Raw genomic sequence first — 17,054 nt, forward strand, 5'->3', positions numbered from 1 at the left:
CCCCCCCCCCCCCCGTGCTAAACAGTTACCTGGGGGAGGGAAGAAAATATTAGAATTTTAATTTCTGATAAGAAAGAAGCTGGGCTTTTAAAAATACTTAATATTTAGATTGGTGTGAGAAGGCCACAGTACAGAGTCGACCTGTGCCTTGTTAGCTGAGTGGTTTTAACAGAACTAATGCTCACAGAATGGACTCGTGGCTGCAAAAGATTCCTGAAAAGAAAGCAGAGATTGAAGACGATGCTAACACTTGTCAGCCCCTGTTCCCAGTGACAGCAGTGACTGGCTCAACAGATCTGACAAACTCAATAGCATTGCTCATAGAAGGTATTAATTTTTTTTTTAACTGAAAACAAAAAGAGGGATTTTGTACTTTTAAATATTATAGTTGTTCAAATATTGTTTCTCTCATCTTTATTTTTTAAAAGTTTATTTGTTTATTTATTTGATAAAGACAGAGACAGTGTGAGTGGGGGAGGGGCAGAAAGAGAGAATCCCAAGCAAGCTCCGAGCTGCCAGCACAGAGCCTGATGCGGGGCTTGAGCTCATGAAACTGTGAGATCATGACCTGAGCTGAAACCAAGAGTCAGGTGCTTAACTGACTGAGCCACCCAGATGCCCCTGTTTATCTCATCTTTAGATGAGTTTAGATAACTCTGCTTTTGCATGGTTATGTAATGAACATAGGTTATTTGGGAACAAATTAAGAGCTCTGGCTCGGATGTGTTATGTTTTAGGTGCCTGTTTGCCATCCGAGTGGCAAATATATATGTGATGTTTGCTCAAAAATATTTTACTTATGGGGTTCATGATAAAGATTTTCTAGATGAGGTGTCAGGAGCCCAGTGGGAAAGGCATATTTACTCCAGGGCAGTGATTAGGATTTGTCCAAACTTGCTAAATTGGTGCCTGGCTGAACACAAGCTGACGACAAACAAGAGACTCCCTGGGGACACTGTCACAGGATGAGCCCAAGACTGTCACCCAGGGCAGGGGCCAGAGCTTGGACTGTCCTAGCTTGGGGACAAAAAGAGCTGGCATCACGGGATCCCTGTGGTCAGATACAGTCTGCCCCCTTCTCACCCACTCTGGGTGACCTCACCCAGACACGTGGCTTGGTGACTCCCTGTCCTGTCTTTGAACCGCGAGACATAAGGACCCAAGCGTCAGCCCAAAGTGGCACCTCCACTTTGACGGTAAATGGGCACCTCACACTTCATGTGTCCAGGCCAGAGCTCTTGATTTGTGCCTGGATCTGCTTTTCTGTGGGTGTTTCTCATCTCAGTAAGTGACACTGCCATCATCTAGCCGTTCAGGCCAAAACTTGCGGGTGGCTTTCTCTCACTCTGTCCTCCTGTTCCATGCACCTGATCCATCAGCAAATGCTCTTGACTTTCTGCACAAAATATGTCCAGAATTCCACCACTGCTCCCTCCCCCCTGGTCTAGCTGGGTGCAATAGCCCCTTCACCTTCAGAGCCTCCGAACATATTGCTTTTAAACCCAAAGCCCTTACTTCCGCCTTCACAGGACTTAGCCCCTGGCTACTTCTTTGCTTTTATTTCTTCTCCCCTTGCTCACTTTTTTTAAACCACAGGCACCTCTTCTGCAGTCCTAACTTCCCAAGCATGTGCTTACAAATCACGGGGACTTTGACTGGAGGTCAGGTGTCCCCAGCCATCCCGAACCTAACATTCTTTGTCAGTATCTTCTCTCTCGGCTTTTATTAAAAAAAAATTTTTTTTTAATGTTTGTTTATTTTTGAGAGCGAGAGAGACAGAGGGCAAGCAGGGGCAGACAGAGAGAGAAGGAGACACAGAATCTGAAGCAGTCTCCAGGCTCTGAGCTGTCAGCACAGAGCCTGACGCGGGGCCTGAACTCACAAAACCGTGAGATCATGATCTGAGCCGATGTCAGATGCTCAACCAACTGAGTCACCCAGGTGCCCCTAAAAAAAGTTTTAAGAAAAAATTTTTAAAGTTTATTATTTTTTTTACTAATCTCTACACCCAACATGGAGCTCGAACTCACAACCCTGAAATCAAGAGTCACATGCTCTTTGTGCTAAGCCAGCCAGGCACCCCCCTGTCCTGGCCTTTAATCCTCATGGCAGGGATTCACCCGACATTAGAATTAATCCTTTATTTCCAGTTTCCTGGGGCCGCCAGTAGCAAATTACCACAAACTCGGTGGCTTAAAACAACAGAAGTTAATGTTCTCACAGTGCTGGAGACCAGAAGTCCGAAATCAGTTTCACTGAGCCCAAAGCAAAGGCTGCATTCCCTCTGGAGGCTCTAGAGGAGAATCAGTTCCCTTCCTCTTCCAGCTTCTTCTGTTCTAAATTGCAGCAAGAACCCCCACATAATATAAATTTACCGTCCTCGCCATTTTTAAGTGTGCCTTTCAGTAGTGCTAAGTTAGTCAAGCTGTTGCGAAACACATCTCCAAAACTTTTATAAATCTGAAACTCTGTAACCGTTAAACAGCAGCATGGTGGGGGCGGGGTCCTCTCCCTCTCGCCGAGTCCCCGGGGACCACCATTCTACCTTCTGTTTCTAGGAATTAGACCGCTTTAGATACCTCGTGTGAGTGGAATCATACAGTATTTGTCTTGTGACAGGCTTATTTCATGTAGCATCATGCTCTCCAGGCTCATCCATGTTGCAGACTGAATAATATGCCGTTGTATAGATATACACGTGTTTTTATCCACTCATCCGTCGATGGATTTCAGGGTTGCTTCCGCCTCTTGGCTGTTGTGAATAATGCGGCCATGACCATGGGTGTGCAATATCTGAGTCCCTGATTTCAGTTCTTTTGGATCTATATCCAGAGGTGGGAATGCTGGATCCTATGGTAGTTCTAATTTAAAAAAAAATTTTTTTAATGTTTATTTATTTTTGAGAGAGAGAGAGAGAGATGGAGCGTGAGCAGGTGAGGGGCAGAGACAGAGGGAGACTCAGAATCTGAAGCAGGCTCCAGGCTCCGAGCTGTCAGCACAGAGCCTGACATGGGGCTTGAACTCACGAACCGCGAGATCATGACCTGAGCTGAAGGCAGACGCTTAACCGACTGAGCCACCCAGGTGCCCCACTTCTTGTAGTGTTTTTGTCTGGTTTTGGTGCCAGGGCAATGCTGGCCTCTTAGAATAAACTTGGAAATGCTCCCTCCTCTTCAGCTTTTTTTTGGGGAGGGAGAGTTTCAGGAGGATAGGTGTTAATTCTTTAAATGTTTGGTAGAATTTACCAGTGAAGCCATCTGGTCTTGGGCTTTTCTTTGTTGGGAGAATTTTGACGACTGATTCAATCTCCTTACTTGTTATTAGTCTTTTCACATTTTCTATTTATTCGTGATTCAGTCTTGCTTTTGTTGTGTGTTTTTAGGAATTTATATATTTCCTCTGGGTTGTCCAATTTATTGGCATACAGTTTGTCTAAATTCTTATAAGGATACTTAAAATAATTTTTTTTAATGTTTATTTTTGAGAGAGGGAGAGACAGAGAGCAAGCAGGGGAGGGGCAGAGCGAGAGGGAGACACAGAATCAGAAGTGGACTCCAGGGACGCCTGGGTGGCTCAGTCAGTTGAGCATCTGACTTCGGCTCAGTTCATGGTCTCATGGTTTGTGAGTTCGAGCCCTGCGTCGGGCTCTGGGCTGACAGCTCAGAGCCTGGAGCCTGCTTCGGATTCTGTGTCTCCCTCTCTCTCTGCCCCTCCCCCACTCATTCTCTGTCTCTCTCTGTCTCAGAAATAAATAAACATAAAAAAAAAAAAAAAAAAAGAGGCGGGCTTCAGGCTCCAAGCTGTCTGCTCAGAGCCCAACCTGGGGCTTGAACCCACAAACTGTGAGATCATGACCTGAGCCGAAGTCGGATGCTTAACTGACTGAGCCACCCAGGCGCCCTTAGGATACTAGTGATGGCATTTAGGGCCAACCAGGGTAATCTGTCCACTTCATGACCCTTAACTGAATCACATCTGCAAAGACTCTTTTTTGCATATAAGGTAAATGTCATGGGCTGAATTATATCTCTGCAAAATTCTTATGTTGAAGTCCTACCCCCATTACCTCAGAATGTGACTGCATTTGGAGATAGAGCCTTTCAAGAGGCAATTAGGTTGAAATGAGGTTATTAGAATGGGCTCTGATCCAGTCTGACTGGTGTCCTCATGAGAAGAGGTGATCACGAACACATAGGCCCAGAGCGAACACCATGTGAAGACACAGGGAGGAGAACAAACAAAGAGAGAGGTCTCAGAAGAAGCCAGCCCTGCCGGCACCTTGATCTTGGACTTCCGGTCTCCAGAACCGTGAGAAAATACATTTCTGCTGTTTAGGCCACTTAGTCTGCAGTACTTGGCCATGGCAGCTTGAGCAGAGGAGGGCGGTGATATTCACAAGGGTCCAGGGATTAGGACCTGGATGTCTTTGGGGCTATGATCAGCCCGACACCTTCACTTGCCATCTCTCTACCTGGGTGTATAACTAATGAAAGCAAGGAGTTTATGTATTTTGTTCTTTTTTAAGTTTATGGATTTATTTTTTGACGAAGAGCGCAAGCGGGGGAGGGACAGAGAGAGGGGGAGAGACAGAATCCCAAGCAGGTTCCATGGTGTCAGTGCAGAGCCCCATGCAGGGGCTCGACCTCATGAACCATGAGATCATGACCTGAGCTGAAATCAAGAGTCGGTCTGAGTCGGCTTAACGGACTGAGTCACCCGGGTGCTCCTGTATTTTGTTCTGAAAACAGTGTTTAAGGGGCGCCTGGGTGGCTCGGTCTGTTGAGCGTCCGACTTCGGCTCAGGTCATGATCTCACAGTTCTAGGATTCAAGCCCCGCGTCCGGGGCTGTGCCGACGGCTCAGAGCCTGGAGCCTGCTTCGGATTCTGTGTCTCCCTCTCTCTCTGCCCCTCCCCTGCTCGCGCTCTGGCTTTCTCTGTCTCTCAAACATAAATAAATAAACGTTAAAAGAAAAACCAGTGTGTATCCTCAGGGAGTTAACACGCTGGTGTGCGGAGTCAGGTAGTGAACAAAAGAAGTCAAATACATGGTCTGTCACATGGCGACGGGTGCTCTGGAGAAAAGGCAGGGACAGGTGAGGGAGGAGGATACCGTTTGTAATGTTAGAAACAGAGACTGAGGAGGACCTTCTGAGAAGGTGACACTGGAGTCACTGAGGGAGGCGAGGGAGCCAAGCACGTTGACAGCAGAGGGAAGAACGCTCTGGGCAGGAGAGACAGCAGATGTAGAGGCCTGCGGGGTGGGGGTGGGGGGACGGGGGGCTGCTCCCTACAAGGGAGAGAGAGAGCCAGGGTAAGTGCATGGCCTGGCAGAGGGCCAGGTAGCAGGGCGCGTGGTCAGAACAGCCGGGACACTCCTGTGGGGACTCCTCGGCCATCAAAAGGTCTCTGGCTTTGGCCCTGAGTAAGCCGGGAGCCATGGCAGGATTTTGAGCAGGTGCTTGACTTGTCTTGACGTATGTTTTAAAAGGATTGTTTTGGCTGCTGCGTGGAGAGAAGGCTGGGGGGGCGTCAGGGAGCTCAGTTAGGAAGCTGTGTCAGTAACTGGGGCAAGAGCTCCTGGGGGACCAGGACGCCACCCCTGGAGGCCGTGAGAAGTGTCTGGAATCTGGGGTCTTCTGGCGGTCGTGCTGCAGGATTTGCTGGCCAGTCTGCTGTGGGGTGTGAGGAGAGAGGGGTCCCAGATGGCTGCGAAGCTGCTGGCCTGACTACCAGAGAGCCACCCGAGCTGCCATCTAGGTGGGCAAGGCGGGAGGGGGCAGGCTTTGGAAGGTGGGGGGACTGGGCTCCAGCGGGGTGTCCATGGGACTCCCAGGTGGACGTGTTAAGAGTTGGATGTGTTAGCCCGGAGCCCAGGGGAGAGATCTGTGCTGAAGGTGTCACTCTGGGAGTCGCCAGTGCAGGGGTGGTGTTTAAAGCCATCAACTATGAGAAACCAAAGCAGGGAGACTGATGGGCTGAATGCTGGGACTGGCAGACTTTCAGAGGCCAGAGAGTGGAGAGGGGACTGGCAAGGGATATTGAGATTTTTTTGTTTTAAAGTTATTTATTTGTGTGTTTATTGGGATGGGGGGAGAGGGAAATCCCAAGCAGGCTCCACACCCAGCGCAGAGTCTGATATGGGGCTTGAACCCACAAATCACGAGACCATGACCTGAGGCCAGTGGGACGGCTAGTCAACTGAGCTACCCAGGCACCCCAGCAAGGGATATTTTTGTTGAACGAGTAAGTGAGTGAGTGAGTGAGTCTCCTTTGTCGCCACTCTTGGGTGAGCTGTGTCATCCCTCACGGACTGTCACAGCGGTCCCCTTGTGGGTCTCCATGAACCCACCCCTCCCCCCTTCTTCCCCCTCCCTGCTCCCTCCAGGCACTCCAGCTGTCCTGACCCTCCTCCCTGCTCTTCCTGCTGAATTGCTTTTTGCGCTCCTCTGTCCTCTGGGACATCCTCCCAGAGCATCACCCCACCGCCTTCTCTTTCCATCCGACCTCCTCCTGGCACTGCTCGCACAGACAACCACACTCCCAACAGACAGCTCCCTCGCCACCCTTCTGACCTAGGGGTATGCCCACCGGCCAGGGGGTTGGCTCTAGGACGGACGGAGGGAGGCCTGAAGCCACGTGGGCCCTGGGACGTGGAATTGGTGGTTTGGGGAGGAGATTCTGGAATCTGACACGCAGGGCGTGCTCCAAAGGGGAGTTGTGGGCTCCACGTGGGCGTGTTCCCGTGGGCCGTGTGGGTGAATGGCTCTTCCTTTGAGGGGATGTTTCAGAGGGAAATGCTTCTGGTTTTTCTTAGGTGGGGCCGTATCTCCCTTGTCTGCATGGCTATTCACCAAGGCCGAGGGTTTGGTCTGGACACAGGGTCATTTTTGTTTTCTCCACCCCTTTGGCTGCACCCTCAGCATCTGGAGGCCACCCACTAGGCCCTGTGCTCCAGCTCTTGGGCCTAAGGGGGAGGCCTGGGGAAGGTGTGGCTGGGTGGGTGAGCCACCTCCTCAGGGGAGACCTCCGGGAGTGGGCATGTGTGGGGCCGGCTGGCCATGCTTCCCCTATAAAGGGGCTTTATTATTAAAAGGCAGATTGAAGATGGAGAAGGATGGATCTGCCAGGAGCCAAGGGCAGGTGATTTTGGTAAATAGCACTCCCAAATACACTTCGAAGAGTGGAAGTTCCTTCCGTCCCTGGGGCGGATGAGACCGTACAGAGGAGGCCATGATACCGTTTCCTTCAAAAGGTTTTCACTTATTAGGCTTTTCTGAAGCAGTTAATTCTCTTTTCTTGTTTAAAGGAAAAAAAATATATTTCATCCGGGGTTATACCCAAGTGATTAAAATGAATTTTCTGCTGGGGATATAGCTCCCCAGATCAGGGAAAAAAAAAAAATTGTTTTTTAATTAACCACGCAAATAAAACCAAGAGAGCATCAACAATCAAAAACAGTCCCCAAATATCCAGGACAAAAAATAAAATATTTATTGATCTATCACAGCGAGACACAAAGAGATGGGCGGGGCAGGGGCGGGAAATGCTCTGAAATACAGTGGCTCCAGGGAGGGCTGGGGGTTACAGTACTGCATGGGGGGGACCCAGGTTGGGGAGGAGATTCCTGCTGCCCCAGCTGGCACAGCTCCTCACACCCTGGGTGCTCAGGCCCCATCGTAGGGGGGGGGGGTGGGGTGTGGAGGGGTGGAGGCAGGGCACAGGCCGCCGGGACAGGTTAACCAGGTTGACGGTGGGGGCGCCCAGCCAGCTAGTGGTGCGGGGCGCTCAACTGGGGACAAGGATGGATGGACGGATGGACAGACGGGTGGATGGTTTCCACAAGAGCAAGAGGGCTATTCCCGATGGCGGGGGGCGGGGGCGGGGTGTTCCCATCCGAAGGGGTCCCAGTCATGGGGAATAGGTGGGAGACGAGGGGGCCAAGAGGTGGTATGACCGAATCCAGCTTGAGGCTTTTGGTGCTTGGGTACCAACTGGACCGCAGCCGAGGTGGGGGGAGAGGTTCTGGTGGGCAGGGGGAGATGGGGCTGCCCAGGAAGTGTCTGCACCATCTTCAGAGGAGCCCCGGGGAGGGGGTCCCCAAGGGGCTGCCCTTCCCTCCTCCCTCCCCCCCCAGGAAGATGAGAGCACCAGCACGTAGCACCAAGTTCCCCTGGAGATGGAGAGCGTATGGAGGGGGGAGCTCCTGGGTGGGAAGGGGGTGGGGGCAGGGGGCCGAGCCCACCCGCCCCTGGCCTCTGAAGTAAGGGGCTTCCTGGGGCCCACCTGGCCACCACTCTTGTGTCCTTGCTTTGCGGATTCCCGAGGCCACCCAGCCTGGCCTGTCCCCTCCCGGGGTGGGGACTGGGGAAGGGGAGTGGGGGAGGGATCACGAGGGGTTTACATTCTCCACCAAGCAGTAGCACCAACGTTGATGAGGTCGCGAGTCAGCGGTCCTGGGAAGCTCACTTTCTCTTCCGGCCACAGGATTTCCCCAGGCAGGCCCCACCTGGGTGGAGGAGGCACGCGTGACCGTCCAGCCCCCTCTGGGTCCCGCTCAAGCCCCTACCCACTCGGACCAGCTCCGAGCTGTTCTTACACCCACATCACCGAAATGGGGAACAGAGGCTCCAAAGCCATGAGCAGTCTGGCTGCCACCTCCCGCCAGACTCTGAGCCGTCACATTGCACAAACTCCTTGCGGGCAGCTGGGTGGGAGCAGGGATAGTGATGCAATCAAGACTCAGAGAGGGGAAGGGACCTGGCCTGGACCAGGTCTCTATCTTCTGAGTCTACTGTATTTGAGAAGCCTTTAGCCAGCAGCTCTGAGCAGTCCCCATAAGGGAAAGGAGGGGAAGGGACAGCTGACAGAGTCTGGAGGAGACGGTCCTCCTAAACATGAGGGTGCATCAGATGAACAGGCTCAGAGAAAGGGAGAACTCGTAGCGGCTGAGCTGGGACACACACTCAGGACTCCTGCCCCCTCCAGGGGACCGACTGATGGGCAAGCCTTGTTTTAAGCCACTGAGGCACCCACGGTCTGCCAGTAGGGCCTGGAGCTCGACGTGGCTCCTACCGCCACCTGGTGGCAGCGGGCAGCCGAGCGGGACCAGGACCGGCTTCTCTCTGTGAAGCTCACGCTGGGGGCTTAGAAAACGGTGTGACAGGGCCACAGGCATCAAATAGTGCCTGACGGAGAGCTGGGTACCCTGGACAGGGTCAGGCTGGTCTTGCCTCTGCCTCTTCCTGCCCTGGCCTCAGCTGCCTCCTCTGTGTAGGTGGGGATGCAGGGGAATGTGCAGCCTGAACGCACACGGGAGTGGAGCTGGGCTTCTCTGGGTCTCCTTTGGGCACTGCTGGGAGGTGCCTTTGGGGGTGCTGATCATGACCGCCCCCCGCGCTCCCAGAGGCACGACTGCATCTTTGAGCGAGGGTGTGGCTCTGGGCCGGGTGATGGCCTCTGTACATCCTGCCCAGCTAGGGGCACCTTGGGTCCCCCACCCACCCCTCAAATTCCCTGACTCTAGGGTCTATTGTCCCGCTTTCTCTCTTTCCTTCCCTGTTCCTCTGAGTTCTTCCCTTCCCCACATCCCTTCTCTTTTCCTTGGCTCCTCCGGGTGGGGGTGGGCAGCAGGGAGCGAAAAACTGCCAGGGCTGGCTTGGGGTGAGCCCGGGGGATCCGGGCCCACTCTTAGCTCTGAGTGTGCATGTCGGAGGTAGACGCAGGGATGGGGGGTGGGCGTCCAGCTCCCCCCAGCCTCTCCATACCCTGCTAGGTCTAGTCCAAATGTGCTCCCCTCTCCTAGGCTGATGGACCCCAGCCCCCTGCCTCTGTCTGCCCCTCCCTACTCTGCCCTGTCCCCAGGGGCTGAGTCTCTACTCACCTTGGTATCCTAGGGCTCCCAGGGCCCCTCCAAAGGGCTTGGGAGGTTTGCCTGTGGAGGGGAGGGTGGGGGTTGGGGAGGGGGCCAGGCTTTCCTGCTTCTCCTAGAACCTTACGTTGTACCAGGCCTCCACCCTGTCTCAGGAGGTTCTGAAGGCCTTCCTGCCCCCAGCCTGCCCTTCAGTCCCACCAGCCTGACCTGTGCTGTCCAGTTATGCTCCTTGTGGATGGCATCCCACCTGTGGAGGTCTGAGCAGCTAGGAGGGCGCCCCCGCCCTGAGTCAGACCCTGGCCATGCTGACTGCCCCATCTAACATGCCCTGGGCTTTGGCCTCCCTGACCACCTACTTGAACGGACCTTGTTTCTCCCCTTACACACTTCCTTTCCTTTTCTCTGGGACCTTGTCCGTCTCTCCAGTTACACCAGAGACGGGGTGGGGTGGGAGTGGGGGGTTGGCCAGGTCTCTGTCTCCCTCCCGGTGTCCCATCAAATGCCAGGCTGGGAGCCCCAGGAATGGGATCACTGCCCCCATTCTTACATCCCAGGGCTGAATTTTCTTGGCATCAGAGGGCCAGCCCGAGGCCGTGGCCACCATAGTATTGTACCCCGACTCCATGAAAGTAACTAGGGCCCCGCCTGAAGTGGGGCTCCTCCTTATTGCAGACTCACTGCCAATTCCCAGGCCCCCAGCTCCACCACCTGCTTCGGGGGAGCCCGCCAAGCCTTTCCGGACAGTGTGGGCCCCACCCGAGAGGGCCAAGTTCTGAGCCTGGGTGTCAGGAGCCCGGGGCTCTGCCTCCCTCGGTGTGTGACCTTGGACGAGTCCCTCCCACTGTCTGAACCTCAGTTTGCCTCATCTGGGACACGGGGCTTTGGAAAAGCTGATGCTCCCTGGCCCTTGCAAGGGAGGTGGAGAGGACTGAGGGGAGGCCCTGTTTCGTGTGATGGAGGTCATGGGTCTGCCCCCCGGGCCTGGCCCTTCTGAGCAGATGGCGTGGGGGAGTTGACAGGAAGGGGCCCGGGGACAGGGAGGCTGGGTGTACCTGGGTAAATGGGAGACAGTCCAAAGCCCGGTCTTGCCGCAACTCCTGTGGGAGGGGTTTGAGGTTGGTGTAGGGCAGGCCCTGCTCCAGCCGCTTGGCCTACTGCCTCTCTGCCCAGGACCACCCCCTCCCCCTGCGTGCCCTTCACTGGCTGAGCAGCTTTCTTTACAAACCTTGTCTCCAGCCCCGTAGCCCCGGCTCATCAGCCTGGTGTCTGTCACCCACAGTGTACCCCCTGACCCTGAGGCCTGCCCCTTTGCCCAGGATGTTCCCTTTCCTGGACTATCCTCCCTCTCTCTCTCTCTCTCCCCCCCCCCCCCCCCCAACGTGTCTTTGTCCCCCGGCCGCTATCCAGACAGGCCTCCTCTAGGCCCTGGGCAGAGCTGAGGATTTCACAGAGAGATGGATGGCCCCTGCCTCCAACTGGGAATGGCCTGGTGGCCCCTAGGACACCTCCAAGGCCAGTGGCACCTGCAGGTGGACAGGGGTTAGGACCACACACGATTTAAGGGGTGCCGAGCACCCTCTCTGGGTTCTGGGGGCAAGAACAGGCCTTCAGGGCTATTGTGAGCAGGACTGAGGCCTGAGTTGGGGTGGGGACAGGGGACAGGGGTGGGGTGGGGTGCGAAGCAACCTCACACCTGGGCAGAGGAGAGGGCAGGAGAGAAACTCACCGTATTTGGCCGCTTTAGCAGCTGCAGCTGGGGACACACCTGGGGAGACACGGGGTATGTGGGCTCAGGAACAGCAGGGCCCTCCCCGAGTCATGTCCCCTCCTGACCTGCTCGCCCCACTTACCATCTGCCCGCCGACTCATCCGCCCTGCCGCCCTCCCTTATCCATCCCTCTTCCCAAAAGTCTTTAGTAAGCTCTTCCTGTGTGTCCAGGCTGGAGCACGCAGGACGAGATTCAGGCCGGCTCGGATAGGGGGACACAATGGATGACCCACGGAAGAGGGAAATGTCAACACGAGGCCCGCCACGGTGGCAGAGATTTTGGGGAAAAAAAAATTCCCTCCTGACTTTGCTTTCCTTCTCTGGAAAATGGGCACAACCATCATTGTCTTGATGTACTCCCACTTAAAGTGGTCTGGGAGGCTGATGGAAGAGAGGGAGGGGAGGGGGCACCCAACTGCAAGAGGGTGTTTGCTGAAGGTCCCCCAAATGCTGCAGGCCAGCCTGGGGCAGGTGCGTGGGGTGGGAAAGAAGGTCAGTCTCTGCGTGTCTCTCTCTCATACACACCCACACACACACACACACACGACCCATGAACGCTCTGATTCCAGAGTAGCCACTCACCTCCAAAGCCCCCAACCCCTGGGATGGCTCCGCCGGCTCCGAGCCCCCCAACTCCCAGGGCTCCGGCTCCCCCGAGGCCTGTGGAGAGAGCCGCGTGTTCAAATCCCGATGGTGGGAATAGCTGGTCTGTCTGCAGACAGTGGGGTTCTCATCCTTGGACCCACGTGGAGCCTGAGCTCCTGGGGCCTCGAAGGGCTGGGCCCTGGGGAGACAATGCCTCTGAGGGCCCCGGGGGCGGGTCGGGGACTCTGTGCTCCATGGTGCACGGTCAGAGGCCTCCCCGCCCCAAACCCCAGGGCCTGGGGGCCACCCCCACCTCCAACCAGCACTCACCAAACTGGGCAGCTTTGGCAGCGGCTTTGGCAGCAGCAGCTGAGGCAGCAGGTCCGGCTCCTGGGGACACAGGAGGAGCTCAGAGTGAGGGACTCTCCACTGGTCAGCATTCCTCCCTGCCCAGCCTTTCCTGGGCTTTATTTATTTATTTATTTATTTATTTTTTAATGTTTCTATTTAGTTTTGAAGGAGAGAGAGAGAGAGAGAGAGAGAGAGAGAGAGACAGAGCATGAGTGGGGGAAGAGCAGAGAGAGAGGGAGACACAGAATTCGAAGCAGGCTCCAGGCTCTAAGCTGTCGGCACAGAGCCCGACGCGGGGCTCGAACTCGCAAACGGTGAGATCATGACCTGAGCCGAAGTCGGACACTTAACCGACTGAGCCACCCAGGCGTCCCACCTGTCCTGGGCTTTTGACTCACCTACCACACCGCCTGGGACACCTACTCCGCCAAGAGCCCCCACCCCTGCAGCTCCTGTGGAGAGATGATGGAAAGTCAGCACCCCAATTTCTGCAGGACGAGGTCTCCCTGCCCCGGGGATGCTAGGCAGAGCAGACGGGTGGCCAAAGTCACGTGACCCAGCAGAAGGAGCCTCGGTATGGGTCCTGGCTCTGTCCTGACCAATCGGGCAAGGGGGGGACCCCTTTGAGCCTTGGCCCACCCATTTTGTCTCCTCCCCAGACAGCTGGTGTTGGGAGCCACAGGTGGCCACAGCGGTGGCTACGAGCTGCGGAGGGCAGAAGACGCGCGTCTCGGGTCCTGCTGATCCTGTGTTCAAATTCTGCTTTCTCACTATAGCTGTCGCCTCTCTGACCCCCAGAGCCCCATCTCCCTAACAGGGATGATGATCCTTACCCCACTCACACTACAGGTGTTTGGGGAGCGGACGTACTCTGAGTTCTGAACCTCCGTCCAGTACGGAGCTGCTGTGTATGGCCAGGGAACGCCTTACGCAACAGTCACGGTTCTCTGTGCTTTGCATGCGGTGGCCCGCTTATTATTCATTGCGACAGGGCAGGCAGGCACTATTATCGTCCCCATTGTGCAGATGAGAAAATTGAGGCCCGGCAGAGGCTACGCGGCGTCCTCAAGTTTCCGCGGGCAAGAAATGGGAGCCAGCGCCCTTAACTGCTTTGTTTCCCTGGCAACGTCTGTTAGACTCAGGCAGGCCAGCAGCCGGCAAGGAACAGGAGAGGGGCCTGTGGGCCACCAGGCCCGTGGGGGGTGGGGTGGGGGCCAAGGAAGCCGGGATTTTCCGAAGTGGAAACGGGCCCCAAGCGGACTGGCCGGGGCCGGTTGGCGGTTCCCTGGCAGAGGCCGAGTCTGGCTCCTAGGAGGCCAGGAATGCGGGGGCCACAGACAATGTGGGTCTGTCCAGGCGGGCTGCCACGTCCTCCAGGCTCGTGGCAGGCACAGTCATGCTGACAGCGAGGCAGGCGGGAGGTGAGCCTAGACGAGGTGTCCTGGCTGTGCTGGAGAGGAGGCAGGAGCTGCCCGGCCGACAGTAGGCGGGGCCCCTGGCCTCGGGTCCCATGAAACTGTCAGGGCCAGAAGGGCCTTAGGGACCATGGTCCTCATCAAGGAACCGCCACCGGCGGGGGGGGGGGGGGGGGGGGGGGGGGGGGGGGGGGGTTTGGAAATGTGAGGGGCGTTTCAAGTCGTCTCGGAGCTGGAAGCATGATAGGCATTTAGGGGGCAGGAGCCAGGTCTACTGAACCATCATTAATGTGTCCTAGAAACTGCCTTTTTCCACCCTGACCATCCCAGCCGTGCGCTGCAAGCTCCGGGCCCCGGGCCCTGGCCCCGTGGAGGAGCGACGGGTGACCAGGTGTTCTCAGGGCTGATAGGGCGGCAAGCAAGCCACCCAAGGGGGGTGGGCAGTGGGCAGGGCGCACTCACCATATTTGGCTGCTTTAGCGGCAGCCAGGGATCCAGGCACTGGGGGAAAAGGAAAAGAGGGCTGGTCAGCAGCTGAGCTCTGTGCCCAGAAGTTCTGCCTCCTCCAGGCAGCCCTCCCTGACTTCATCAGCCTTCATCGTTCGTCTCAAAGCCCTGGAACAGAGACTCCCGGCCCGGAGCTCACCCTGACAGGTACAGAGCTCCGGGATCTAACCGTGCCACTGCCAGTCTGGTCTGGGGCTGCTTGGAGGCTGAACGGTGCCTCCTTCTTCCAGTGTGATCTGCCTGAGGCTGGACGCAGAGCAGGGGCTAGGTGAAGAACTGGAGGTCCTAGTGGCCCTCTTGCCACAGTGCACTGCTGAATGGGAGCCAGACTGGCCCACTCATGCCTGCTGACCCCAGGGACCTCCACCCTCCTTTCCTGGGTTGTGGGCTCCTTTTCACTTCGGAACCCCGTCACTCCTCTACTGAGCAGGCAGAAACTCTGAAATCTAGCAGCCTGGGGGCACTCCCTTTGCCTGGCCTGCCCCCCATCTGTTACCCTAGTCGTCTCTGACTGCTCAGGAGGACCTGATGGGGAATTTACTACGATCCCCTGAGTAAGGCTCCCGGGAATGTGTGGCCAGGAAGAGAGGTCTCCCTCCTCCGAGCTCAGGGGGCAGTTTCCGCCCAGCCCCTAGAAGGCCCCTCACCCGCACCTGCCCCAAAGCCAGGAACGCCAACGCCAACTCCAAAGCCAGGAACCCCAGCACCAACTCCAAAGCCAGGAACGCCGGCACCAACTCCAAAGCCAGGAACACCAGCAGGAAGCCCAGCTGCAGCCCCTGGGGGAGATGGGCAGGGGTGCGGTGGCAGCAGGTAGGGAGCATACGCCCCTGGGGGTGTCCCACCCAGGAAGCCGAGTCAGGCCCCAAGGGTGGGGCCCAGACCCATGCAGGGGTCTCCTTGCCCTTAACCTGCCCTCTGTACTCCTACCAGGAATGGTCTTCCTAAAACTCCCACTGACCACCAAGTCCAGCCTCTCCCAGTCTGGCATTCAGGGCCAGACGGTGGCTGTGGACACCACCGTCCTTTCTAGCCTGATTCCCCGCCCCCCTACCGGCTCCTTCCCTCTTGGATTAACTCACTTCTGACAACCATCTGCAACATTTGCCGTCGGCACCCGTGTGTCCCATATAAGGACAGGAAACTCGGAGGTTGCTTCGCTAGTGTGGGACCCAGGGCTTGAACCCAGGTCTCCCTCAGGCCCAGTCTATGCTTCCAACCCCTCTGGTGCTGAGGCTGCATATCGTGGCTTGGGTCACACTGGGCCAGCCCCAGGCTCGCAGGGGTGAGGGGAGAAAGGTGGTAGGGCACTCACGGTACTGGGCTTTGGCGGCCGCTTTAGCAGCGGCTTTGGCTGCAGCTGGGGTCCCCACTCCTGCAGGGGGAGGGAGGGGGGTTCAGAGATGGCACCCATGGAGGATTCAGAGGTCCCTCAGGCCCTCTTACTCAGTAGCTCACCTGTAACACCACCAGGGCCAATGCCAATGCCGGGGCCAATGCCAGGAGCCACGCCGGGAGCCACGCCGGGAGCCACGCCGATTCCAGGGCCTAAACCTGCAAGAACGGAAGAGCTAATTCTTCACCAAGTCCTGACCAAGGAAGACAGAGCTGCAGGCTTGAAGTCCAGAGCCTTGAGATCTTGTCCCAGCCCAGACACAGACTTGCTGTGTGACCTTGGACAAGTTACTCTCCCTTGATGGGCCTGAGTTTCCTCATTCCTAAAATGAGACATGTGTGGGATCAGGAGCTCTTAACCTTTGGAGGACAGGGGCCCCTTTGAGACTTTCGGGGGTGATGGAGGCAGTTACACAGCAAAGGGAACTCTGCAAGACAGGTAGACCCGGGCTCACAGCTCAGCTCCGCCGCCATTTGGCTGTGTGAATGTGGACGTGTCTCTTAAGCTCTCAGAACCTCAGTTTCCACATTGGTAAAATGGGAACGGTAGTACCAACTTCGCAAAGTCAGTGTAAGGATTGCCTCAGCAAACAGCAGCTTTGTATAAAAGGGGTTGTTTGTCATATGTGAGTTTGGGGGTCAGCAGCCCCGACATTGAGATGTTCTCTGGCCTAGACAGTGCTGAGTTGCGTGGTCTGAACCTTGATATCTGCAGGTCCCCAAATTGCCTCTTTGCCCCCGCCCTGGCCCAGGGCCTGGCTTACAGATGGGAATCTAGAAGGGCTGCTGTCGTTTGGCATATTCAGGAAGGTGCTGGTCAGGGAGCCAGAAATACCGGCCGTAGCTCAAGGAGATGGGAGTCCACTGAGCCCAGCGTGAGGTGCCGAGGGGCACAGGCCCCAGCTGGACTCGGAGGCGGCGAGGGATTTGGGAAGGATGGGGAGCCCGGTCCTGGAGGGCTCACCAGGGCCCGCTCTCACTTTGCTTTCCTGATCAGGACTTCATCCACACCCCTAAAAGTGGTCAGATAAGCCAACGATTGTGAGAAAGCCCAGGATGTGACAGCCCGAGGGGACTTGCCTCCTTGGGGGGAGTGGCGCCGCTAGACCCTAGAACAGGGAACATGAGAGAGCCGTGCTCCAGAATGGGGGGTTGGGGGGGG

At 56.2% G+C, this 17,054-nt stretch overlaps 1 protein-coding gene across 1 annotated transcript in view; it reads right to left on the reverse strand.

Annotated features, from left to right (window-relative positions):
* Window positions 1-7,468: 7,468 nt before the first annotated feature.
* Window positions 7,469-17,054, reverse strand: part of ELN (elastin) — a 16,749-nt gene continuing 7,163 nt past the window's right edge. The window contains exons 2-12 of the mRNA XM_049639382.1: window positions 15,956-16,051; window positions 15,813-15,872; window positions 15,151-15,276; window positions 14,453-14,491; window positions 12,974-13,027; window positions 12,555-12,614; window positions 12,222-12,299; window positions 11,598-11,636; window positions 10,924-10,968; window positions 9,881-9,931; window positions 7,469-8,506 (exon numbers count right to left, since the gene is read on the reverse strand). Coding sequence (XP_049495339.1) covers window positions 8,463-8,506; window positions 9,881-9,931; window positions 10,924-10,968; window positions 11,598-11,636; window positions 12,222-12,299; window positions 12,555-12,614; window positions 12,974-13,027; window positions 14,453-14,491; window positions 15,151-15,276; window positions 15,813-15,872; window positions 15,956-16,051 — 692 coding nt within the window. The 3' untranslated portion in view covers window positions 7,469-8,462. The remainder of the gene's footprint in view (window positions 8,507-9,880; window positions 9,932-10,923; window positions 10,969-11,597; window positions 11,637-12,221; window positions 12,300-12,554; window positions 12,615-12,973; window positions 13,028-14,452; window positions 14,492-15,150; window positions 15,277-15,812; window positions 15,873-15,955; window positions 16,052-17,054) is intronic.

The sequence above is a fragment of the Panthera uncia genome, chromosome E3 (genome assembly GCF_023721935.1).
Source record: "Panthera uncia isolate 11264 chromosome E3, Puncia_PCG_1.0, whole genome shotgun sequence".
NCBI classification, from domain to species: Eukaryota; Metazoa; Chordata; class Mammalia; order Carnivora; family Felidae; genus Panthera; species Panthera uncia.